General features: G+C 55.9%; 2 protein-coding genes across 7 annotated transcripts in view; one reads left to right on the top strand and one right to left on the bottom strand.

The window, feature by feature from the left end:
- ACAN (aggrecan) overlaps positions 1 to 13,966 on the top strand; it is a 36,898-nt gene extending 22,932 nt beyond the window's left edge. For 2 of the 6 annotated variants that reach the window (XM_088025200.1, XM_088025196.1), the window contains 6 exons: positions 8,126 to 8,239; positions 11,179 to 11,337; positions 11,643 to 11,725; positions 12,321 to 12,465; positions 13,266 to 13,448; positions 13,890 to 13,966. In XM_088025200.1, coding sequence (XP_087881326.1) covers positions 8,126 to 8,239; positions 11,179 to 11,337; positions 11,643 to 11,725; positions 12,321 to 12,465; positions 13,266 to 13,448; positions 13,890 to 13,966 — 761 coding nt within the window. Of the gene's footprint in view, positions 1 to 641; positions 650 to 757; positions 865 to 8,125; positions 8,240 to 11,178; positions 11,338 to 11,642; positions 11,726 to 12,320; positions 12,466 to 13,265; positions 13,449 to 13,889 lie in introns of all 6 variants that reach the window. The other 4 variants (XM_088025195.1, XM_088025197.1, XM_088025198.1 and 1 more) reach the window with 4 other exon arrangements.
- A 2,922-nt stretch (positions 13,967 to 16,888) lies between these two features.
- On the bottom strand, positions 16,889 to 23,263 carry HAPLN3 (hyaluronan and proteoglycan link protein 3). The gene is made up of 4 exons (XM_028122073.2): positions 23,140 to 23,263; positions 19,990 to 20,358; positions 18,023 to 18,325; positions 16,889 to 17,175 (listed from the first exon to the last, which is right to left on the bottom strand). Exons 1-4 carry the CDS (start codon positions 23,261 to 23,263, stop codon positions 16,889 to 16,891), a joined length of 1,083 nt encoding a protein of 360 aa, XP_027977874.2.
- Positions 23,264 to 24,556: the final 1,293 nt, after the last annotated feature.

Genomic DNA, 24,556 nt, shown 5'->3' with positions numbered 1-24,556 from the left:
ATGGGTTCGGGGAGTTCAGACTCTGGTGTAGAGGGAGGCGGTGTTAACCCAAGTTGCACCGCAGACCAGCTGTGCAGCCTCAGGCAAGTTTCTTAACTTCTCTGAGCCTCATCTGGAAGATGGCAAGAGTACCAGGGACCATTAAACAGGACATAAATATATATCGAACGAGCACTTAGCATCATACTTCGCACACAGCACGCACTTAGAGATTGGTGGTTGCTATTGTTACAGTGGAGTTACATCACCAGGGCCGTTGTATGTGAATCCAACTCTCTGTACTTGGGTGACTATTTAGATAGTGCTAGAAATTCTACTCACGCCCTTTCTCTTGGAGTTAATGTGAGATGAGAGAGTGAATCTGATGACATCTATGCCCAAATATTAACTTCACGTAGGGTTAAGACCTGCACAACGTAAGGAACTCTGAAGTGTCATTTTGGCTGTCCTAACTTTAGTCGACACAACCCAGGCACCAGGCACAGGAAGCTGATGATTTTCCTTTGCTTTTTGCGTGGGGATCCCTTGCACCTCCCTCTGGGCCGAGAGACCTTTCCCAGTCAGAGAGAGCCCCCCCACCCAAGATGCTGGGGCCAGGTGCCCAAGAGGGACAGAGTCCCCAGAAACATGCTGACCCAGAGCCAGCCTCGTGGGCTTCAGGGGACTTGTGCCCCCCACCTCGAGGTCTTGGAGGCAAGGCTGCACCCCAGGCAGGCAGCTGTGGTCTTGACACCGAGCGTCTCCCTGGGAGCTGCAGCCCCGCCAGGGCCCGTGCCGAGGCGTCCTGTGGGACCTGCCAGGAGATGGAGGGACACATCTCCTGCCTGTGCCCCACTGGCCACACTGGTGAGCATTGCAATATAGGTAAGCCCCTCATCGGCGTGAGGGTACAGGCAGGGGACCCAGGGGGACCCCTTTATCCCCAGAAGGGACAGAAGGCCGGAGGAGGCGACCAAGGCCGGCTGAGGCTCAGGCTTCCTGGCCTGGGAAGGAGAGGTGAGCAGTGAGAGGTGACGCCTCAGGGTAGAGGCCACAGGATAAACATGTCGCGTCTCTCTAGAGAGTCTAGTCTACATGGCGCTTCAGGGAAAAAAAGTTCAAGTAATTAAACCGAGAAATGGTTCGTTGTTTGTTAAGCCAATGATTGTTTGAGTCAAATGCCCAATATGCTTGAATTTTGAAGATAAAATTTGTGGTTTCCAGGAAGTGTGGAGCTGGGACGAAAATGGGGGAGAGCCGGTCACGCCTCATGGGAGCTGGGAGGGAAGCTCCGAGGGGGCGGTCTTGCATCGTGCAGAGTCGCCCTCTGCAGGAAAGCCCCGGCAGACCCCTCCATGCTCAGACCTGGGTGGGATTTGGGTCCCCATTCTTGCCCTGAAGGAAATGACACCCCCAGCTGCAGGTGAGCTTGGCCTTGCCGCGCCCTGCGCCTTGGCACCCACCGCCCTGGGGCCTCTGTCCTTTGCCATGGATCAAGCAACTTGTAGGACAGGTGAGGAGCCAGGCGGGTCCTCTGATTGGAGGTGGCCCCCAGAACGAGATGATGAGGATCTGCCTGTTTTCCCCGAACATGTCGAGGCCTGTGGCCATGAGGACGTATCCTCTTGTCAAGGATCAGCACCCTTAAGGGAACAGATGCCCAGGTACCTCCAAGCCCATATTTTTGGGATAGGTCTCTGCACTGCCCCCACGCCCTTACCCCAGGCTCTGTCCCAGAGTCTTTCATAGAAGAGCTTCATTCCTCTGACACATGCAGAATCAGAGCCGTGAATCCTGGGGGAGAGCAGATCCCACGAGACCAACAGGGCCAGGCTGTTTGTATATATTAATATATATGCAAATTAATACCTCACAATATATGCTCCCATCATATAAATATGCTGTGTACTTGGCCCTTACACAGGAAATGTTCCGTGTAAGCAGGTCCTAGGGGGACTACGGATTCACTCTTTCCTCCCCTGGGGTCAGCCTTCGGCCATGTGGCGGGGCCATGACTAAGAGCACTGTGGCCCTCTGTGGCCAGAAGGTGGGCTCTCCTAGGGTGGTCCTGGCCTTACCGCCTAGGGGTTAGTATGTCACGGGGCCACGGTGACCCCTGGGACTCCAGCCACACCCCTCCATTGTCCTCCCTCTGGCTGTGGCTGGTGGAGAGCGGCAGGGGCCCCAGTCCTGGGTGACCTGTTCATGGACATAGCCTGAGCCAGAGAGGAACAGACTCAGGGCCCAGCAGGACTTCCGGGACAGCCACCAGGACCGGAATCCCCCTCCCGCCCTGGTGTTTGTATCTTCTGACACCCCTCTCCCTTCTTAGCAAGTCCTTCCCCAAGCAAAAATCACAGCAGGGCTCATGGCCTTGGAGTGAGAGGTTGGCAGCAATGGACCCTAACTGCTGGAAGGACAGCCTTTCTCTGATCGTGTGTACTCCCACAGGGCTTTCTGCCCCCACGATTTCTTCCCAGACAGCTCTGTGGGTAGCTTGGCCGTTATCACCATCTGAAACTACCATACGGAGAGTTCAGGGTTTTGCCTAGCTCTTCCAAGGGAGTCAAATCCAGAACTGGGGTCTTCATTCACTTGTTTAACACACTCCGCTAAATAAGAAGCTCCCTCTCGAACATAAGAATCAGTTGCTAGTCTTCACTTGGGAGGTGAACTTCAGAGCCACCAGAATGGAGAGAGGTTATAGATGTGGGGCTTGGCCAAGCCCTCGGCACCTCATTTGTAATAGGGTCAAAGGAGTGATTCTCAGCTTTAGGAACCTCCTGATGCCTGGGGTCCCACTCCCCCAGATTCTGATTGAAACAGTCCTATGGCCTTGGCACTGGGGTTTTAAAGAGCACCCAGGTGACTCCAGGGTGCAGCCAGGGCTGAGAAACTGCTGTAAGGATTAAGAACTCCTGTGAACAGCATCTGGCCCCAGGAGGCATCAATAAAGATTACTTCGCCTTCCCCATCTCTCACGCCACTGGTTAGGAAAAGCTTTATCATCTCTAAAGAACAGGTGGTGAGGATGCTTCCAAAAAAGCCTGCAGATAGCATCCCCTCTCCGCAGGTGACCCACCGTGGTCTTGAGCTAGAACCCACAAGCACAGTCTGTTGAAAGACAGTGTGGGTCAGTGTTCTCCGGGTGCCAGAGGTAACAAAATATAGCATTATTTCTGTGGCAATATTTGAAGACTCAGTGTGACCTTCCACCTAGTAAATGAGGTTGGAGGCTGTTATTTAGTCCTTAAGAGAAAATATTTGACAATTACCATCATCTTGCTAAGTCAGCATTGTGGTAAACAAGTGCTTGATAAATGACTCATCTCCACTCTTGACGTCAAAATAAACATGTTTAATGAATGGAGATTTTTTTAGCGATTGAAAAAGCAGAGCTAGCTACCCCATTCCAATCCACTTAAGAAGCAACAGCTTCCTCCCCACCTCTTTTGCTGACATTCGCTGAGATTTCTGGCTCTGAGGTTTCAATCCTCCTTAGAATCACCTGTGTGCTTTTAATTTTTAAAAAAGCTCCACACCTGGGTCCCACCTGGAGCCACCCCGATGGAACTGGTCTGAAGAGGGACTCTGGCATTGGTATTTTTAAAAATCTTTTAAAAATTTTTGTTAACTACCATAGTGATTCTGATGCGCAGCTAAGGTTGAGACATTCTGTTCTAATCAGATCTCACATCCAGTTTTCCAGCGATCAGTGGTGCTGGGTGTATTTCTCTAAACTCCTGGGTTAGAAGGGCATGAACACAAAATTCAGTCAGCCCTCTTTACTGTCTTACTGCCGTTCTTCACTTTGTAGGCTTGAGGCTCTGATCTATGATCTGACGCTGTCTCTTCCCCTGGAGCAGGGAGGTTGGAATTCCAGTGAGATCTTAGCTCCAGGGGTCGGGGGGGAGGGGGATGCTGTCAAAGCAAGTGAAAATACAGGGTTACAGGGCGCCTGGGTGGCTCAGTTGGTTGGGCGACTGCCTTCGGCTCAGGTCATGGTCCTGGAGTCCCAGGATCGAGTCCTGCGTCGGGCTCCCTGCTCAGCGGGGAGTCTGCTTCTCCCTCTGACCCAACCCCCTCTCATGCTCTCTCTCTCTCTCTCTCATTCTCTCTCTCTCAAATAAATAAATAAAATCTTAAAAAAAAAAATACAGGGTTACAAGTGCAAATACAAATCACACCTTCATGATTTGACATAACCAAAAAATCTATGGGCAGATTTGAACAGGGAACCACAGTCGACCCTTGAACAGCACTGGGGGTTAGGGGTGTCAGCCCGCCGCAAAATTGAAAATCTGCATATAAATTTTGACTCCCCAATATTTAACTATTCATAGCCTCCTGTTGACCAGAAGCCTTAGTAATAACAGAAAGTCAATTAATACTTATTTTGTATGTTATATGTATTATATACTGTATTCTTATAATAAAGTAAGCCAAAGGCAAGAAAATGTTATTCAGAAAATCATGAAGAGGGTACTCCTGGCTGGCTTAGTAGGTAGAGCTTGTGACTCTTGATCTCGGGGTCATGAGTTCAAGCCCCACGTTGGTCTTACTTAATTTTAAAAATATACAGAAAAAAAATCATAAGAAAGAGAAAACACATTTACAGTACTGTATTGTAAAAAATCTGCATATAAGCAAACACACAAACCCATGTTAATTCAAAGGTCAACTGTAATTGAATTTAAAAAGCATGCTATTAAAGTCACATTCAAGATCAAACTTTAAGACTTGATAGTATAATTATAGCATACTGGTTAATTTAATGATGTTTATTTTAAAAGCAAATTGAAACTGATAAATATGTTCTTATAACCCTTCTATCAATTATGATAGAAAGCAAGTGTATTTACTCAGGTCTGTCCATCTGATTGATCCTAGGTCTTTGCAGGGTGTAGGACATCCACTGAGTTAAGAAATTGTCTCTGTGCTTCTTGAAGGGATTTTTTCTCCCATGTTTGTCCAGGAAAGTTATGTCCAGGGTCACCACATACAGCTGCACAGGTTGTGCACTGAACAACTTGAATACCATTCATATATTCTTTATGATTTGCAACCCCTTTAGTTGGGTGTCATTTGAGTAAAAGTACCTGCTGTCACTCTTCATTCAGCCTTTTCTATGAGCCAAATAAATTCTCTCACTTGGAGGTCCTAGGCTCTGACATAAGCAAAAGCTGGGCAAGACCTATTCCAGATACAGGCCTGAGTTCTCCAATTCAGATGCCAAAGTGATCATTTGGAAGTATCTTATTCCCCCTTGCCTTTACCAGGGGGCTGTCAGTTATTTTCTCCCCTAAGGTAGGGCCTGGTTCAGGAACAAATCATCCCTTTTGGTTATAGTAGTGGGAAGAAGACTTAGAGTTCTGACACTCCCCAGGGTCCCTGCTCTTGGCCTGACGCAGCAGAAATGATAATGAGATGCTGAGATCCAAAACTTCAGTGTCCCTCTTCCTCCACGGGGGACAAAGGCCCAACTTCCAGCCTCAGTGTCTGATTCTTCCCTCCATCTCTTCCGGTCTGTCTCCCTGGCTTACGCGCATGGGCAGGCCACTTCCCTTGTTTCCTTACCTGTACTCTAGGACACATGACATCTGTGCCCTGGGGCTATTGAGGGTAAAGTGTGTGGGAGCCATTGTGTCCGGGTCAGGGAAGATTCGTGAGAGAGACCGGTTCCTTCTCTTTGCTCTCTTCCTTCATGCAGTCTGCCCATGGCCCAAAGCCCTTCCCAGCCCCCCACCTGCTGGCAGCCTGTCTGGGGTCCCCCCAACTCTGTGCTCAGCCCAGCTCAACTCCTCTCGTGGTTCCAGAAAACGAGCAACATCCCAACTGCCCTTCACAGAAAGAGGTGTGGGCACTGCAAGGCTGGAGGGAGAGGCAATGAGGCCTGGCAGGCGTGCGCAGCTCCCGAGAAAGCCCCACGCAGGATGCTCAGCCCTCTTCCTACAGTGGAAGGCTTCTCTCACCTGCCCTGCTGGCACCCACAGTCTCTGTGTGCTTCAGCATTTTGGCCCTTCCTTCCCTTCTCATCTGTGAATCCCGGGCCCTGCCCAAAACAGCTTCGGAACCCGGGAACAGGTTCCCTGAGTTTCGGTCACCCCCCACCCCCACCCCCGGGGCCTTCTCAGATTGGGTGCCAAAGCCAGGAGGACAACAACACGGCCTCCCCTTGGGTCTCTGGCCACCTGGGGGCGAGTGATATGAAATAAGCATCTGGGATAAGGGAGGCCACCTGGCCTGACCTCCCTGGGGCCTCCGCCTCCCCGCCCCTCCCCCACGCGAGCCAGAGGCCCCAGGGTTGACTTCTGGCTCTTCTGCCCACAGGCCACTCCTGTCCCCTGCTCTCTACAACTGCTTTAGCGCCTCCATTTGCTTCAGCCCCCCTCGCCCGGTGCTTCCCATGTCCCATAATGATGCTAATGGACACAAGAGAACAGGGGCTCCTGTTGAGCAGCCCCCAGCTTCCGCCCGGCCCACCGGCCTGACCTATTGCTGCTACTGCTGCTGCTGGGAATCCTGGTGCATGCTGGGAATCCAAGTGCATGCTGGGACTCCTGTCAGTTCCTCCATGCATTTTGGTTTTGCTTGGAACAGTTCCGACCTTGGAACTGTTGGTGTCTAATCTGTGGTGCGAGCTCCCTGAGATGAAGTTACGAACTCCGCGGGAGCAGAGAGACGCCTGAGGACCTGAGATTTTCAGGCCACCCACTGCCCAAACCCAACTCTGGCCCAGCAGATGTCTACTATGTACCAGCTGGCGAAAAGGAACCATAAGAAAGTGCTTTTGCCTTCTTAAGAGGGGATGGACTTTAAGGTCTACTCTGCTATCCTGAGAGGCAAGAACTAACCCTGGAATGTATTTAGGACGCTGATGACGTGGACACCACCCACAGACATGTCGGGTCCTGAAGGTTGTATGAACACAGCTGCATATACCAAGGCTTAGCCATATGTCATGATGCCCCATGGGCCAGTGACACCCATTCATTGCAGAATCTTATTGATCTGGGAAGAAGAGCTTCACAATACCTTTTATCATGTTCCCAGGGGAAGGTACCCAGAGAAAACCAGCAGGAGCCTTTGTATAAAGACGAAGAGAGTAAGAGATCCCCAGGTTTCTGGCTTCTCAGAAAAAGGCAGAAAGACCGGATTAGGAGATTCACTTCTCACCTTGGCTGATGGATGAAGATTGAGGCCAATGATTTACCAATTCCAGTCCCACAAAGAAGATGGATCAGAAAGAACATCTTGGGCCAGAAGAACAGAAGGGAGGAAGAGTCTGCCCGGGAAGAAGAGGTTGATGGGGACTGGCCTGTACCCCAGGGTGGTGGCTAGCCACTTACTAAGTGGCTCACCAGCTTCAGATATTAGTCCCAACTGGCTGGAATGGAACCTGTCTGGAAATTGTGACTCACTGGAGATGTCCACGTTCTAAGGCCCTAAGCTGGAAGGAACATGGGAAAATGCTGGGCTGGTTTCTCTTCCTCCCCCGAAGAGAATGATGCTGGCTTCATCTTTATAAGATATTCTAGAACCTGATGTACTGAAGACAAAGGTGTCTGTGACTCCCAAAGATCGAATGAGTCTCATGCGGATATCCCATGCTACCATTCGCTCATGGTTCTGTACTCTCCAGACCACCTCTGGCTTGTTCGTGCCTTGCTCTCTTGCCTCGGTTCATAACTACAGAGGAAGATAAGAAAAGAAAGAGCTCTAACAAACTTCAGGCACTTGACTTCCAGTGTCCTTGCTCACCAGCGTCATGTTCAGAGCCAGTTCAGACCCCAAGGCCTCTTGAAATATTCACAAGAGAAGGCATCTTGGAGGAGCTACACGCTCACTCTTCCAACGGGCGTTTGCCTTCAGAAGCACCAGATCTCTTCACCCGCAGGGAAACCTGGCTCCCGTGCTCCAAGCTTGCCAGTCAAGAATCACACACATCCAAGAAAACCCTTGTTGGATCTTTGGCTCAGCACTCCAATATGGCGGCGGCAGCAGCAGCAGCAACAGCTCTTAGGAAGTCCAGCCACCCCACCTCTTAGGAAGAGCAGCAGGGCTGGCCACCCATAAAGCACCTGCAGTGCTTGCCAAGCTGGAGTTCCTGGCAAGAGTCCTAATGGTGGCCCTTGGTTTCTTGCAGACATTGATGAGTGCCTCTCAAGTCCTTGTCTGAATGGAGCCACCTGCGTGGACGCCATCGACTCTTTCACATGCTTATGCCTTCCCAGCTACCGAGGGGACCTGTGTGAGATTGGTACGGCCGTCTCGGCTTCAGCTAATGTTACTAACTGCTGCACCCCCTCCTCCTCCATCACCCTTCCTTCTAACCACAGGCTCTTGGCGCTGGTTGGGGCCCGCACGGTCCAGCCAGCCAGCCACTTCAGGGGCCACCGGTGAGAAGTGTGCCTCACTCACTCCTACTCTTCTTGCCCGTCCTTGTGGAAGCCCTCCTCTGGGGCGTTGGCTGATCTGACCACAGGAGAGACATGCAGCCGGGCCAGCCTGCACTTTGGAAGGTGGGGCCCTAGGGGATCTTTAAAACACTAACCTTCGTCAGGGCTTCCAGACCCTCTGATGCCACCCCGAGGCTGGTGCATGCATCAGACTAAAGAGGACAGAGCTGATCCCGTGCATTTGTCTGGAAGGAAGCTATGGGTGGGAGTAATCGGTTCTCTCTCCGGAGGACACCACAGATCTTCCAGCCCGGTCATGAGCATGTGTCGGCCTGCTGTATTACCCAGGGGACCTTTGTGGCCCCTCCATGGCCTGGGAAGCCACCAGGCCACACTGACCACGCTGCCTCTTTCTTCTCTGGCAAGAGCTCTGTTTTGTCTGCCTGAGAGCTCCCATGTCACCGGCATGACATGCGTGAGCAGGGACTGCTGCATGTCAACGTCTTCTCATCACCAGGGACAGCTGCCATGTCAGTGCCACTCCGGCCCGTGCTTCCTCTTCCCCGCCCTTGTGCAAGTCAAAAGGGAGAGGCCAGGGAGAACAGAGCCTCACTACAAGGGATGGGGGCTGAGTTTCCCATTTTGGGCCTTGCCAATCCCTTTGCTTCTGCACCCAGGCCAGGCTCAGCTGGGGGAGCTGTGTGCCAGGAACTTGTCAGGGTCAGCTGGAGCCCCCCAACTTTCTCACTCTGGTGCTTCTGGTCTCCCCCCTGCCATCCTTCTGGGCCTCAGGGCCATCCCAACTCAGAAAGAGGGAGATGGGGCTTGTATTTACTAGTAGCAATAACCCATGCAGACCTAGAAGCATGCAGGGGTTCAAAACCATTTTCTATGATCTCTCAAGTTGGATATCCCAGAAACTTCCAGAAAGCAGATGAAGCTCCTGGGAAGTCTCCCTTTGGTCCTAAGCAGGGTGGGGAGGTAGTTTGGGATTGCCTGTTCCTTCGAGGCACCGCCAAGATCACAGACTGGTGGGTGAACTTAAGTCTTCTGGAAGAAAAGGCCTGGACCCTTTTCCTTCCCTGCAGCCTCTAACCCTCCACCTCCACCCCAAGACACCAAGAAATTAGGCATGGGGTCTTGGCTGGGGGGAGAATGGAGGGTTATAGGATTCTCTCCTCAGGATGCCAAAATATTTGCCACAGGGGAGAAGTGTCTGGCCTGTTGGCACAGACAACAGCTCTTGGATGCCAGACGAGGAAAGGAGGTGCTCTGCCCAGCGTGGAGGCAGGCGGAGATGGTGCTGGTGCCGGCCAGTTGGGCGCTGGGCCAGGTCGCCCAGCTAAGCAAAGCGAGTCTCCATCTCTTCCCCCCCATTTCAGTCCATTGGGTGCTTCACGGCTTGGCTCCGGGCCCGCTGCACCATCCCGCCTTGCTGGAGTTCTGTTCATTCTTCCCCAGAGCCTCCATCCTGCATGCCCTGGCCCCTCCCAGAGCTGTTACGCCCCCCACATTTGCCTGCTCAGCCCAGCTGTCAGCACTGTCAGCCCTGGAATGATGTGGCCTCCTCTGGCCTCCTGGGAGGCCTTGCCACCTTCTTTCCAGACCTTTGCCTTGCTCCTTGGAGGAGGCATCGGCTGCAGGGGACCAGCGGCCTCCCCCTCAGCCCTCCTGCTGCTCCGCCTCTTCTCAGGCTGCTGGCCTCCGCATGTCCTCTGTGTCTGCCTTCCCCGAGTGTCTCTCTTCCACGCCTTCAGGCTAAGCCTCCTGCCCCGTCAGGTACGGGTCCTCCCATCCTGGGTCAGCCAGACTCTGGGTAGCACCCAGTAAGGGAGGCTCCATACAGCCTGCAGGGTTCACGGCCCTGTACTCAGGCCCCCAGGCCCGAGGAGCAGCAGGGGAAGGAGGAAGAGAGGGTCTTGGAATCCCCTCTGTCCAGTGGTGTGCTGGCTGATGGTTAATAACCGGCTCCTAGAGAGGAAGGGGGAGCCCTGATGTGTGGAGTCTGCCGATCTCTGAGGAATTTACAGCTACCAACGTGATGTCCCTGAAGGCTGAGACGGGAAGATGCGTTCATAATGGCTCTCCCAAGCCTGAAGGAGCCAGCTCTGGCCCCTGCCTCTGTCTGTCCCTCCGGGCTACTCCAAGAGCTCCAAACCAGTGCCCTCTCCTGAACTCAGAACCCATTGCCCATATAGGTTTGTGAGGAGAGAAGCTCCTCCCTCTTCTCATCTGCCCCCAAGACATTAAATAAACAGCCGAGGCCCCTGGGTCATGGACCCCCGGTTGGCTGCCTCGTCCTCCAAGTGGCAGGTATCTTGTGCCCAGCCAGAGCCAGCTCAGATCGACAGATATAGGGCTCTGAGTCTTCTGTAGACCCAGAGCAGCCTTATTTCTGCTCCTCTATGCCTACCCGAAGTGCCATTTCATGCCCCCAGCGCGGCCTGCTGTGGCCCCCTTCACACGCCCTGCTCAACTCCCTCCCTGCCTCCCCACCTTAACCTCCACACCTCCCACCTTCCACCCTGCAGAGCAGGAGAAAAGCTTGGGGGCGGGGGGGGGGGGGGGGGGGGTGGCCAACATCAGGGAAAGAAAGGGTGGGAGCCTGCCCAGAGGCTCTGGGGCTCCAGGGCCAGGCCTTCCTGGCTCCCAACTTGAGCCCCATCTAGATGGGCCTCTCCCTTCAAGGATGGACATGGAAGGTGGGGTGAATGTAGGCGGCTGGCGTACGACTGGCCACACTGGACACCCCCAGGTGGCCTCGGGGCTTCTCTCTTCAAGCCCCTGACCTGTGTTGCAGACCAAGAGCTGTGTGAGGAGGGCTGGGCCAAGTTCCAGGGTCACTGTTACCGCTACTTTCCCGACCGCGAGAGCTGGGTGGATGCCGAGAGCCGGTGTCGGGCTGAACAGTCACACCTGAGCAGCATCGTCACCCCCGAGGAGCAGGAGTTTGTCAACAGTGAGTGCCGGGGTGGGGGAGCCCGCAGGGCCTGCAGGGGTGGAGGGCAGGGAGGGAAGGATGGGGGTTGCCACCGGGGCTGTACCCCAAAGCCCCGGACTAACCCTGTGGCTATTGCCAGTCCATGCCAGCTTGGGTGGTGGTCTGCACGTGCGTGCGCTGAGACCGTTGTCAGGGCCGCAGAAGCAGGTGGCTTGCTCCTAGGAGCCCACCCACCTCCTGCCCCTCCCCCATCCCCTCTGGCTCTGCGAGCTCAAGTTCTCAGGGTGTCCAGCGCCCTGCCCATCATCCACGTCTCTCTCTAGACAATGCCCAAGACTACCAGTGGATCGGCCTGAATGACAGGACCATCGAAGGGGACTTCCGCTGGTCAGACGGACACTCCTTGGTGAGTTCTGCCGCCCAGAGTCGGGGAAGGCACACACCTACTGAGCAGCATCTGGGCTGGGAGCCCTAGGGCCTGGGACTGTGTCTCCGTCCTCTCTGCCAGGGCCGGGCGGGTCGAGTGAACACCGGCATGAACAGGGGGGTGAGGAAGACAATGATGGAATGCAGGCACATCATCAGAAGGGGTACGTGGAGGCTTTCAAGGGCTTCCTTGCCCACAGAGGACTCGGTCTACTCTAGGAGGCAGGCCGACAGAAAGTGGCATAGATGCCAAGGGACATAGTAAATGCTGCAGGTCAGTGGAGGAAGTCAGGGAGGGCTTCCTGGAAGAGGTGAATGGGAACAGGGTCGTGGGTTGGGGAAGGGGACTCCGTCCCAGGGCCAGGCCTGAGGGAGAGGCCTAGGGAGACAGTCTGGAGTTGGGAGCCATGTCTCTACTGCCCAGTCCTCCCCAAACGAGGCAGCCTGTGAGACTCTCCCCTGCTGGCCCGATGGAGGAGTGGCATGGGTACCTCATCAGGGACTGAGAAGAAGGGGGGGGTCAGGCCAAGCTCCTGCCTCAGCCTCACCCCTGCCTCCCCAACCCCCCCCCCCAGCAATTTGAGAACTGGCGCCCCAACCAGCCCGACAACTTCTTCGTCAACGGGGAGGACTGCGTGGTGATGATCTGGCACGAGAAGGGAGAGTGGAATGACGTGCCCTGCAATTACCACCTGCCCTTCACGTGTAAAAAGGGCACAGGTGAGCAGGCCCCCCCCCCCCCCCCCCGCCGGAGAGGCCCCGCCGGGGTGGAGTCAGGACCTGAGGCTCCTGCTGGGGGGCCTGGGGCAAGGCTCCTGGTCTCCGGGCTGCTGATGTCCCCTCCCCCACCCAGCAGGCAGACTGGCACTGGTGGGGGGGGCTCTCCCTGTGCCAGTGTCCCACAGCCAATGGCAAGAGCAGGCCCACTCCTAGGGAGAGTGAGGGTCCCAGGCTAGAGGACAGACCGGCCCCTATGCACACAGCCCCCAGGGCCCCCGCACAGAAGGTCCCTCACGAGGACTGTCCTGCGTGGGGAGCCCCGCTCTCTTTGGGGTCCCCATGCGTGTCAGTTGTCAGGTCCCGATCCTCCCCGTGGAGTCTGTGGACACGGAGGTGCTGGTCGAACACACCCCTCCTATTCCTGTGCCCTGCCCAGACCTCCTCTCTGTCCCGCTGTTTTCATAAAGAGGTCACAGACCATCTACCCGACGCTCGCCCCTTTCCCCACCCTTCTCCCTCCCTGTTGTCTTTCCCTCAGCCCCTCAAGACCCTCCTTTTTTTCCCCCCTGCCATGCTGCTCTAAATCACGGAGGAACCCAGATGTTAGAACCTATGGTTCCCAGATGCTTAGCACAGCATGAAAATGCCCCTCTACCAGCAGCCAGGCCTCACGGCCAGCTGTCCAAGCACGGTGCCCCTTGCTTGGGCTCTGGGCTGTCTCATCACGGCCAGAGGGGGCCACACCGGCTCATCACGGGAGACCCTCTGAGAGTCCTTTCTCAAGGGTGTTTGCCCCTCAGTGGCCTGCGGAGACCCCCCCGTGGTGGAACACGCCAGGACCTTCGGGCAGAAGAAGGACCGGTACGAGATCAATTCTCTGGTGCGGTACCAGTGCACAGAGGGCTTCGTCCAGCGCCACGTGCCCACCATCCGGTGCCAGCCCAGCGGGCACTGGGAGGAGCCTCGGATCACCTGCACAGACCGTGAGCACCGCCCCTCCCCCAACCCTGGCTGGGCACAGCATTAGATCCTGCCACCAGGTCCTCCTTCCTGCTCCCGGAGCCCGGCAGTGGCTGGCCCTCTCCTGGGGGGTCCTGAGCACCAGCTGTCTGCACTATCCAGGGGCTCCATCCCTCTCACTCCCCCCTGCCTTCAGGGAGGGCTCGCTCTCACTTTCCCTGAGAGGATGAAAGAAAAAGCAGGTGGCCGGCTTCTTCAAGACCAGCTCACAGCCCCTCGGCCCAAGTTGGGGCCAAGAAAAATCAAAATCAGAAAGCGGGTAAAGCCTCAGGTTGCCCTTCTTGAGCCCATGGTTTCTGCAGGGAAGGGGAGCCAGCTGAGGAGGGGCAAGTGGGGAGAGGCTAGGCTGCCCCAGCTTCCTTTGGAGCAAGCGGTCAAGATTTCCGGTCTCCCTTTCACCCCAGCCTCCACGTACAAGCGCAGACTACAGAAGCGGAGCCCACGGGCCCCACGGAGGAGCCGACCCAGCACAGCCCACTGAGAGCAGCTTCCAGGATGCGCCCAGGATCCTGAGCCCAGGAGCCTCGCCAGGCTGACGTCCACACGGACGGTGTCTTCTTCTTGTCGCTTTCTGTCATATAAGGAATTCCATTAAAGAAGGAAAAAACCAAATCCCACATTGTGTATGCACCTGCCCCCCGCCCCCCCAAATCGCCAACACTGCATCTGATTTTCCCCCCCAATGCCAAAGCCAAGCAAACGTATTGTAACCCGTGGACTGAGTCTAGAGACATTTCTTCAATCTCCCGTTGTGCCTTTCCAGGGACCAGTGCAGGGACAGGGGGAGAAGGGGAGGGGTTAAGTTAAATAAAGAAGATTATTTTTTGTTTCCTGACTTTATCCAAGAGCAGTGCAATGGTTGGTTCTTTCCCCTCCGGGGAGAGCTAGGGAGGAGGGAGGAAGGGGCCCGAAGAGCTGGGACCAGACCGGACTGCAGCTGAATGTATTGGATGAGGGGCCAGGAGGGCCGCACGGTCTGTGTGGGGGGAGAAGCCTGGGGGAGAGGGGGCGGGCTCCGCCGAGGATGAGGGGGCAGGAGAGAACCGCTGAGGGATCTTCTGCTGCGTGGGGGGTCGGGTTCCCTCCCAAGGTCCCTCTTCCAGCGTCCTCTCACCCAGGCTGCCACCCGAGCAGCTGTCCATCTCAGCAGGGCTGGGTGGGGGGGGGGCACTTCCTTCCCAGCGGGAGTGCCGCCCCACCCCCTCCCCCCTCCCCCCACACCTCCGGGACGGTGCAGGCACCAGAGTTCCGTGCACCTATTTATATTTTTGAAAACTGAAGATTATGATAATTATAATAATAAAGACATTGGAAGAGATCTCTTTCTTTTCTTTTCCCTTTCTTTAATAAAAAAGAGAAGGCAACCAGCATCTGAGGTCTGCCAAAGGGGCTCTTAGGAATGGAGGGCAGTTGGGACATGTTTCCATCAAATGACCCCAAATTGGGTGACTCTTGTCTCTTCGCAAAGCCTGGAACAGTCACACCTGTTGTACTTTATTTTTGTGAGGGTACCTGTGCGTTTGATGGACTGTGTGTGTGTGTGTGTGTGTGTGTGTGTGTGTGTGTGTCGGCCGATGGGTGTGGCGTGTGCATTTATTGTCAAAGGACAACTCAAACGAGGCATCTGGTTACTTTGCATAGTTTGGTTCTTTGATAGCACACTGCTCCCATAGGAGGTGCCTGGTAGAGTCAAGAGCAGAGGCAAAATCAGGATTTATAAGAGGCGAGAGAAACAGTTGCCGACAGCCTGGGAACAGTGACTCTTGCTTACACATAACTGTGGTTAGCTAGTTTGCTGGCCACTAGCCAAAAGGTCTGGGCATCCTGCCCTCAAGGGGGCTAGAGGGTATCGATGAAAACAATTTGGATTTCTTATGGATTCCCCCTAAGAGACCTTGAGTGGGGGCCAGGCGTGCATGGCAGGCACTGTCCCCTCACGAGCCTGCTCCTCAGGCCAGGTGGGTGCCGCCCTGCTCATCACAGTTGCTCAGTGGGCCCTCGCGTCTGTGTTGTGGGTGTGTCTGGGTGCTGGTTAGTGCGTGCAGCTGTGAGTTTGCTGGTATCTTTTTGGGTGTGTATATGTGTGGTCCAGTATTTGTTGGTGAATATAGACATGTGTCCAGATTACCTATGCGTCTGGAAACAAGTGGACGAAAGTAGAGAGGGTACAGTGATGTCACATAGCTCAAGAATTATGTAATTAATTAACGGATTAGTTGGGAGTACAATGATGTCTGTGGTTTTCAAACTGGAGCCTGCATCAGAATCAAGAGGGTTTGTGATAACACAGAGTTTCTCCCATGGCCAGTCTGGGGTGGGGCCCAGAAATGGGCAGTTCTAATAATCTCCCAGCGATGCTACCCGGCCACACTTTGAGAAGCACGGGCCCACGTGAAGAACAGACTCCATAACTGAGTGTGAGTGGCAGAGGTGTGCCTGAGCAGAGGCAGGCCTGCTTTCCTGAAGCTGGGGAGGGGGCAGGGGGCAGAGGGTGGGACACTGAGGGGGCTGGTCTCCGAGATCTTCAGGGGACGGTGGGGAAGGGTGCCTCCTCCTCTTCTGGGCCCATGCTGACACACAGCCTGGGAGCAGAGATGGTGCGAGAGCAGGTCGGAGCCCCCAGCTACTAGGCCAACCCCGAGGCAGGGTGGGCCACACGACAGGCAAGCCAGAACCACGGGGCCTGAAGGTGCAGCCCCCGGAACTCCCTAAAATAGAACTGCTCCCCGCTCTCCCTGGAAAGGGAGCTGGGCCCCGGGACTGAACGAGGCAGAGAGCCAGACACAGGGATGGGGGGGGTCACAGCACCATTTATTGTCCAAAGAAAGTACACACACCTGAGGGCCACTCCCTGAGCAGGGAAAAAGGAGAACAAAATACAGACTCTTTGGAGAGAGAAGGGAAAAACCGGGAGAGAAATTTCTCCCTTTCCTGGGACTTCACGCAGAAGCCTAGGGACCCGCTTCCAGCCCTAGCCCTCAGCTGCCCTGATCTGGGCCAGCAGCTTCGCAGAGGAGGAGGCAGGAGACCACAATGCCCAGCTCCAGGGCCCCCTGGACACCGCCCCCCACCCCGGGCTGAGGTGGAGGGGCGCAGGGACAGCCACCATGTGTCACTGGGAGACAGGGAGAGGGGCTGCGTTCAGTGACAGTAGAGAGCCCTTGTGAGCCCACGGACCTCCACTGGCCTCGAGGAGAGGGGCAGAGGGATTCCTGGAACAGGGGAGCCTTGGGGTGTCCACCCAAACAAAGGGAGGATTTGGAATATTGGATTTACCAAAAAAAAAAAGTAATTTAAAAAAATTTAACTTCGGAAGTATAAAAACAATACAAAAATTGCCCCAACCTGCAAGGGAAAATGAACCACTCAATAAATACAGCGCGAGCGGGGAGGCCCGGGACCCCTAGCGGGGACGGTAGCAGTATACTCCGTACTCCCGGCTCTGTGGGTCTGGGAAGCCGAAGCTTCGGACACCGGGCTCCGGGGGCCCGCAGTTGGGGCGCGGGTGAACCACAGGGTAGCGGGCACTGCCATCTGCCAGCCAGCCGGCATCACAGCGGTCCAAGCCACGGAACTTCCAGGCAGCAAAGAGCTGGCCCACCTTGGCAATGTGGGCACCGTCTTCCCGGCAGGCCTCCTTTGCCTCTGCCAGGGTCAGCTTCTCAGGGTGCTCCAGGTAGTACACCTGCCCTGTGGGAAAGTGGGGCGTGAGGGCTGGCCAGCAGAGGGGGCAGCCAGGGAGGACAGTGGGGCCCGCAGAAACGCCCACCCATCAGACCTCCCCAAACAGAGCGGGCAAGGACGAGCCCAGGGAGCCACCAGGCTGCGGGCACTTGCCATGCGTCCTTTGGGAACGTACCTTCCCAGTTCCGACCCCCTCTCTGAGGCTTCCATCCCACCTGCCAGAGGGCTGGGGTCCCTCCGGGCATGTCTGTACTCCACCTCAGCGTTCCCTAACTGCACCCTGGGTGGGCACCCCGCCTAGTCTGCACCAATCAGAGTCTCTCGCCCACCCAATCATTTACTGAATCCCGGGGCGCCTGGCTGGCTCAGTCGGTGGAGCGTGCGACTCTAGATCTTGGGGTTGTGAGTTCGAGCCCCACGCTGGGTGTAGAGCTTACTTTTAAGAAAAAAAAAAATCTTTAAAAAAAAATCATTTACTGAGTACCTACTATGTGCCAGGACAATTTTCTGAATGCTTGGGATGAGACAATGAACGAATTTCTGTTTTTATTTGTTTCTCTTCCCATGAAGGATCCTTTTCGTGAGGACAGACGGGGCTTGCTCTGTCTGTGATGCCCAGAACCTAGTGTCGGCCCCAGCCCGCAGTGGGCTCTCAACGAATGTCTGATGACCCAGTAAACCAGGGATCGCGGTGAAGCAGCAGTAAAGCACTCAGAACTCAGCCCAACGTGGCTTCCAGCCCTGCAGGTGCTCCAAACCTCCAGGTGAAGGTGCCGGCGGGACGAGCAGAGGGGTCCCGAAACCCCGCAGATGCTGCCCCCCACCCAGGCCCGCGCGTGGCCAGCGCACTCACCCCTGAGGGCGGGAGCGAAGCAGAAGGCATCATAGCGGCGAAGGCGGCGGTGACGGGGACCGTAGCTGCGCACCCCGGGAGCCAGGCCCAGGCCGCCGCAGGGCTGCCGGGCGCGCGCGATGGGGTACCGCACTGAGGCGTCCTGCAGCCAGCCTGCGTTGCACCAGTCCAGGCCCTCCTCCCAGGCCCGGAACAGCTGCTCGAAGGAGGCCACCACCGCGTCCTGCTCTGCACACGCCCGCTGGGCCTCGAGGAAGTTGAGCTGGTAGCGCCCCCAGCGGTGCTGGTAGGGAAAGACCACACCTGGAGAGGGAGGAAAGGGGGCCAGACGGGGTGGGCAGGGGCCCAGCAGGCTGGAGACCCCAGTCCCTGCCCCCTGCCCCACTGGGAAGGATGCTCCCCCCAACACTCTCTCTCTCTCTCCGCCTCAGAGAAGAAAACCCGTCATCTCCCATCCGGGTCCAAAACGGAGTCTACGTCTTTGAATTCGCAGCGGGCTGGAGACCCCAGTCCCTGCCCCCTGCCCCCTGCCCCAGCGCGCACACACACACACACACACACACACACACACACACACACACACTCCCTCAGAGAAGCAAACCCGTCTTTGAATTCGCAGCGGGCTGGAGACCCCAGTCCCTGCCCCCTGCCCCCTGCCCCAGCACACACACACACACACACACACACACACACACACACACACACACACTCCCTCAGAGAAGCAAACCCGTCATCTCCCGTCCGGGTCCAAAACGGAGTCTACGTCTTTGAATTCACAGGGCTGTTGTTAAGAACCCCAGTGCCATGGTCTCAATGTGTCCCCCTAGTTTGTGCTGAAACCCCAAAGGCCTCATGTGCTGGTTTCAGGAGGTGGGGCCTTTGGGAGGTACTTAGGTCACTAGGGCGGCACTCTTGTGGAAGACATCAGTGTCCCTCTCTAAGAGACCCCACAGAGGTCGCTCACCCCTTCCATCACAGGAGGACACAGTCTTCTCACCTGACTACGTGGGCACCCTCCCATCCCCGTCATACCCGACATCAGGGAGGAGGAGTGTGACCCCTCTGGCTGCCGTCTGGGCCAGACAGGTGGATGCTGATGGTAGAGGTCCCTGACTTGCCTTTCATCCTCCTCTCCTCACAGGGAGGTGGAAGAGGCCCTCATCTCACACTGGAGGGGACGGGAGCTCCAAGGGGGGGAGGCGGCCACCCAGGGCGCCAAGCAGGGACGGGGTGGCTGTGGAGCCAGACCATGGTTCTCGGTGCGTGCCCGCTGCCTCCCTCGCAGGTGTGACAGGTATGAGAACACACAGCCCATCCTAGGGACAGAGAAGGTAACAGCCCCCAGAGATTGCCCACGGGAGCCCACACAAGGTGTGGCGTGTGCACTCTGGCTGGTTTGGACAACACCGAGTTGTGAGTGTTGCTTTTTTTTTTTTTTTACTAGAAGATTTTTACAGAAAAGTCCAGAGATGTCACATAAAAGTATATGCTTCTCTTGTCAAATCAGAAAACCTGCCTGTGTGGGGTCTGCTTCTGGGCCTGAGCAGGGCACTCCTTTGGGACGGGACAAGGGCTCAGCCGCGTGCCCCATGCCCACCCCTCCTGCCACTCACACCAGGCGGCCTCCTTGGTCTGTGCTGTCTACGACCTGCCGGAGTCTCAGCTCCTGTTTTCCTCTAAGGTGTGAGCCAGAGGCAGTAGTGGGTTCTGGAGCCAGACTGCCTGGGGGTCAAACTTCTACTCTGCCATTTATGGGCAGTGTGACCTTAGGGAAGTTACTTGACCTCCCTGTGCCTCTGTTTCCTCATCTGTAAAATGGGGGCAATGATAGCCGTAGCTTCCCTGTGGGGTGGTTTCAAGGTCCGCATGCCTGCCTAAAGCACAGAGTTCTAGATGGTTTCTCGGGGCCCTCTCCCTGTGGCCCGGGCCCTCGCGTCGCCCCCCCCTCCCGGCCACTGGGGCCTCACCCCGCAGCTCCAGCTCCACCAGGCCACTCTCATCCTCCAGCCCGTCAATGACCTCACAGCGGTAACGCCCGGAGTCCTCCAGCCGCAGCTCCCGGATCTGCAGCGACACCTCGCGCTCCCCGTCCTGCCGCAGGCGCACCCGGCCTCGGTAGTCTCCGAAGGAGCGGTGCCTCAGCCCGATGGCCACCAGCACGTCCTGCTCCGGGGCCCCATTCTCCGACAGCTTCCACCATTTGACGCGCACGGGCCTCAGGGACAGCAGGGCCGGCTCGTAGTGGTAGTGGCAGGGCAGGGTCACGTTGGCCCCCCGGTGGGAAAACAGGGTCTCCTCGGGTGTCTCTACCACCAGCTTCACCCCACTGAAGACGCCTGGGAGAGATGTGGGTGCCAATGGGAACTTGCTCCAGCGCATCCGTGCCCCTGCAAGGGCCACCCCCAGCCTCGGGAGTTACACCTTGCAAGGATGGCCATAATGCGGGCACCCCTCCCCGTACCCACACGCTCTGCACTGTGACTTTGCATCTCCTATCAGGAAGGGACGCTATTCCCCTCCGCCTTGAATCCATGTTGGCCCTGCCACTTCTCTGACCAAATGAACATGACAGAAGTGACGATTCTTCTGTGCCTGCTCGGAGTCCGGGTCCACTCTTTCTTTGCCAGCCCCCGCGACAACAAGCCTGGGCACATCTGCTAGGGAAGGAGAGCCCACGGGGAGCAGAGACAAGCCCTCACAGCTGGGGCCAACCGAGGCCAACCAGCCCCAGGCGACCTGACCTGCCGACTGCAGGCACAGTCAACTTAGACTCCTGGAGGTACACAGGGTGGGGGAGGAGGGTGAGCAGGACATAGGAGGCCCCCTGCAGAGGCTCTCATGCTGAAAAAATCAGTGGTTCTGGTGCAGTGGTTCTCAAAGGGGGATCCCTGAGCCAGCAGCAGCAGCATCACTGGGAACTTGGCAGAAATGCAAACTCCCAGGCCCCACCCCAGACCTCCTCTGGGGGTAAGGCCCTGAGATCAGTGTTTTAACAGCTCTGCAGGTGACCTTGCGAGGCACTGAAGTTGGAGAAGGCTGCTCTAGGACCGGCAGTAGGCACAAAGTTTGGGGACCACAGACCTGGGGTCAGATAAGCTGGAATCTCGGCTCCAACCTTCCACAAGTCTAGTCTAGTCTAGAGAAATCAGCTGACTCTCCAAACCACTTTCCTTATTTGTAGAATGGGATCACACCAGTAGCTACAATGGGCTGTGCTGAGGCTCAAATCAGGGAAGGTGGGACATCTGGAAAAAGCTCAACAGACGTGAGGCAAGCCTGTCAAGCAGTGACTACTACGTCCTTTGCTTTCCCCCGATGCTTTAGTAAAGCTGTGCTTGAAGCTTTCACCTGAAGACACTGAGAATATTGGGCTAAATCATAATGCCTCCATGTGACAAAACACTACACGGCCGAGTAAAATAACCTGGCAGCTAGATATCTACTCATTGAACTTGGAAAAAAATTGTGTTCTATGAAGTGACAGGGAGATTCCCAAACCACGTGTAGAGCAGGAGGTGAAAGACAATTTTCCCAATCCTCTCAAAGGCTGGAGGGACCCACCTGACAGGTTAGCAATGGTTCCCCAGGTGGGGGGGATTATTTGTGATTTTGCTTGCACACATGCAGGGACTAAAGGGAAACTGGTGAAGTCATGGGTAGAAAGTTCAAGTTTTTAAGTTTCCTTGAATCTCATTAAAGTCGTGATTGTCTAGAGGCGCCTGGGTGGCTCAGTCGTTAAACGTCTGCCTTCAGCTCAGGGCACGATCCCAGGGTCCTGGGATCGAGCCCCGCATCTGGCTCCCTGCTCCGCGGGAACCCTGCTTCTCCCTCTCCCGCTCCCCCTGCTTGTGTTCCCTCTCTCACTGTGTCTCTCTCTGTCAAATGAATAAATAAAAACTTTAAAAAATAAATAAAAAATAAAGTCGTGATTGTCTAACAAAATAAATTCTGGGGGACAAGGAAGGTGGAGAGCCAAATAATGGCGCCCCGAGAGAACCAGGTCCTAATTCCTGACACCTGTGAAAGTTGGCTTCTACGGCAGAGGAGACTGTATTAAGGATTGCAGTCACATGTATCTTCTTAGAAGGGGGCCGAGGGAGATGTGACCCTGGAGGCAGAGATTGGAGCAACACGGCCTCAAGCTCAGGTCCGTCAGCAGCCATCGGACACGGGGAGAGGCAAGGAACGCATTCTCCCCGAGAGCCTCAGGGAGGCTCATGTCATGATGAGGGGGAAGGCTGGGTCCTCAGTCCTGCCGCAGACAAATTTCAGCGTGGGTTCTTAGGATCTGTGTGCCCTGGGAGGTTGGCTCAACTCTGTGAGCCTCGGTTTCCTCATCTATGAAATGAAATAATCCTCAGTATCTGCTTTCAGGGCTGCAAGGCACCCGGCATCAGCGTAGCCCGCTGGGTGCCCTCGTTGGGCTGGCTGTCAACCTTGCCTGTATGTATGCCAGGGTTTTGGTGAGGGTTGTATGAGACCACGTACGGAAGGCACCGAGAAGCGTACCTGACGCACAGTAGGTGGGCAACTGCTAACTAAAAAGTCACCCGCCCAGAGGTGCTGGGCGGCTGTCGGTTAAGCATCCGACTCCTGATTTCGGCTCAGGTCGTGATCTCAGCATCGTGAGATCAAGCCCTGTGTCGGGCTCTATGCTGAGCAAGGAGCCTGCTTAAGAGTCTCTCTCTCCCTCTGCCCTTCCCCCCCGCCCAAAAAAAGTCACCTGCCCAAAGCCATGTAGCTACTAAATGGCAAAATTAAGATTCAAACTCATATCTGTCTAATCTCAAACCCCCTTTCCACTGGGGACACTGGGGGAGGTCACACTTAAGATCTCGGAAAACTGGCAGGACTTTGGGAGCCTCCTTAAGTGCACAGGTGATCCGGCTCCAACGCACTCCAAGCCCGAGAGACCAGCAAACACAGAGTAACTGAGCCACCCCTTGCACTCCTCGTAGAAATGAGCCTGGCCCGCTGCAAGGGCCCAGAGAGGGAAGGGGCCTCTGGCTCCACGCCCTGTCCCCTGTCGTGGCCTGGAGACTGCATATCACAGCAGGAGCCAGGAGAGGTCCTGGGCACCCAGCGGAGCATAGAGCCAGAGCCAGGAGGCCGCCCACCTTCGCCGTGGCCATTGCCCGGCTTCCGGCCGTTGGGATTGTTGGAGTAGTAGAAGCCATTGTAGAAGGGCAGGCCCGAGACGCAGGGCAGCAGGTACAGCAGGACCAGGAGCAGCGGGCCCATGGCGCTAGGCACGGCTGCAGTCCCGGGCAGGCTGGGAAGAGAAGAAAAGCCAATGAGAGAAGCCTGCTGCATGGGGGGCCGGGGGCCCCTGGGTTCCAGCACCCACTCGCTCAGCAGGTAATTATGGAGCATCTTCTGCCCGGCGGTTCCTGTTCTCAGAGCCGAGAAGACCGAGAGCAGAGGGGAGCGAGTCCAGGTCCCTGCCCTCAGGGGACTGCACCCCACAGGCAAGCTGGGCCAGAAGCAAGCCAACAAAGCCTAGGGAGGAGTCAGGAGGAGGCATGAAGTCCGAGGAGAAAATTACTCAGGGAGATAGGACAGTATCGACAGTTTTCAGACGGCACGTTTGAATTTGAAAGATTGTGAGCAGCATTTTTTTAATGACGCCGAAGGGCCTAGACTAGACTAGAAAATCTCAGGGTGTATTCATGGTTAGTGAGAGGAATCCTGCATTGTCAAGCTTTTGTTTCAGTCCCGAGAGGTCTGCGGGGGCGGGGGAATGGGAGGTCACAGATTTCTTATCCTGAGTCAAGGTCAAAATAGGCAGCTGGCCCTTGGGCTGTAGTTTTGTTTGTTTGTTGTTTTTTTAATATTGCATTTAAATACATCTTGATGATCGAGGTTTTTTTGGTGCACACACACCCTCCTCCCCTGGTGTATTTTGCACCCAAGGCTAATGACTCATTCACTCCCCCCCCCTCCGCCCCCGCATCTTCCCCAGCCCTCTGCTCATTGCCATTTGCTGAGCGCTTAATGATTTAAAAGACCAGCAGCCTTAGAGGAACTCGGTACAGAGTCACGATGCCCTGTGGGGTGCACAGAGGTGGGGTAGAGAAAAGGGGCAGGTAAACGAGACTGAAGACACAGGAGTTAGCCAGGTGGAAAGAACACTGGGGTGTGCCCAGCAGGGGCCCGGCAAACGCAAAGGCCCAGAAGCCAAAGAGCACGTGGGGGGCTGGGAATGTGCTGGAAGTTCTCCATTTGTGCCTTTCTCTGCCCTGATCCCTCTTGGCTTCTCCCAGTGCCCTGGCCTCTGGCTTCCAGCGGGATTCGGCCAACGGGAGGCACCCACAGGAGATGGGAGGAAGGAGAAGCAGTGTCTCTGCAGCACTGTGTCCCCTTGTGACCACAACCCTGCTGCTGGCTCCTCTCCCCAGCACCTGCTCTCCTGGGCTGTGTGACACTGTTTCCTCCCTTTCCTGCCCACCCCCCAGGCCTGGGGGGAGCGACTGCCATTGCTTGTCTCTCTGTCTTCTCCCCTGTGCATTGCCCCCCATCCCCACTCTAGAAGCC

The sequence above is a fragment of the Eumetopias jubatus genome, unplaced genomic scaffold (genome assembly GCF_037043125.1).
Source record: "Eumetopias jubatus isolate StellerSeaLion01/CBP00866 unplaced genomic scaffold, mEumJub1_p1.0 scaffold_7, whole genome shotgun sequence".
NCBI classification, from domain to species: Eukaryota; Metazoa; Chordata; class Mammalia; order Carnivora; family Otariidae; genus Eumetopias; species Eumetopias jubatus.
This window is presented reverse-complemented; position numbering and strand designations above follow the sequence as displayed.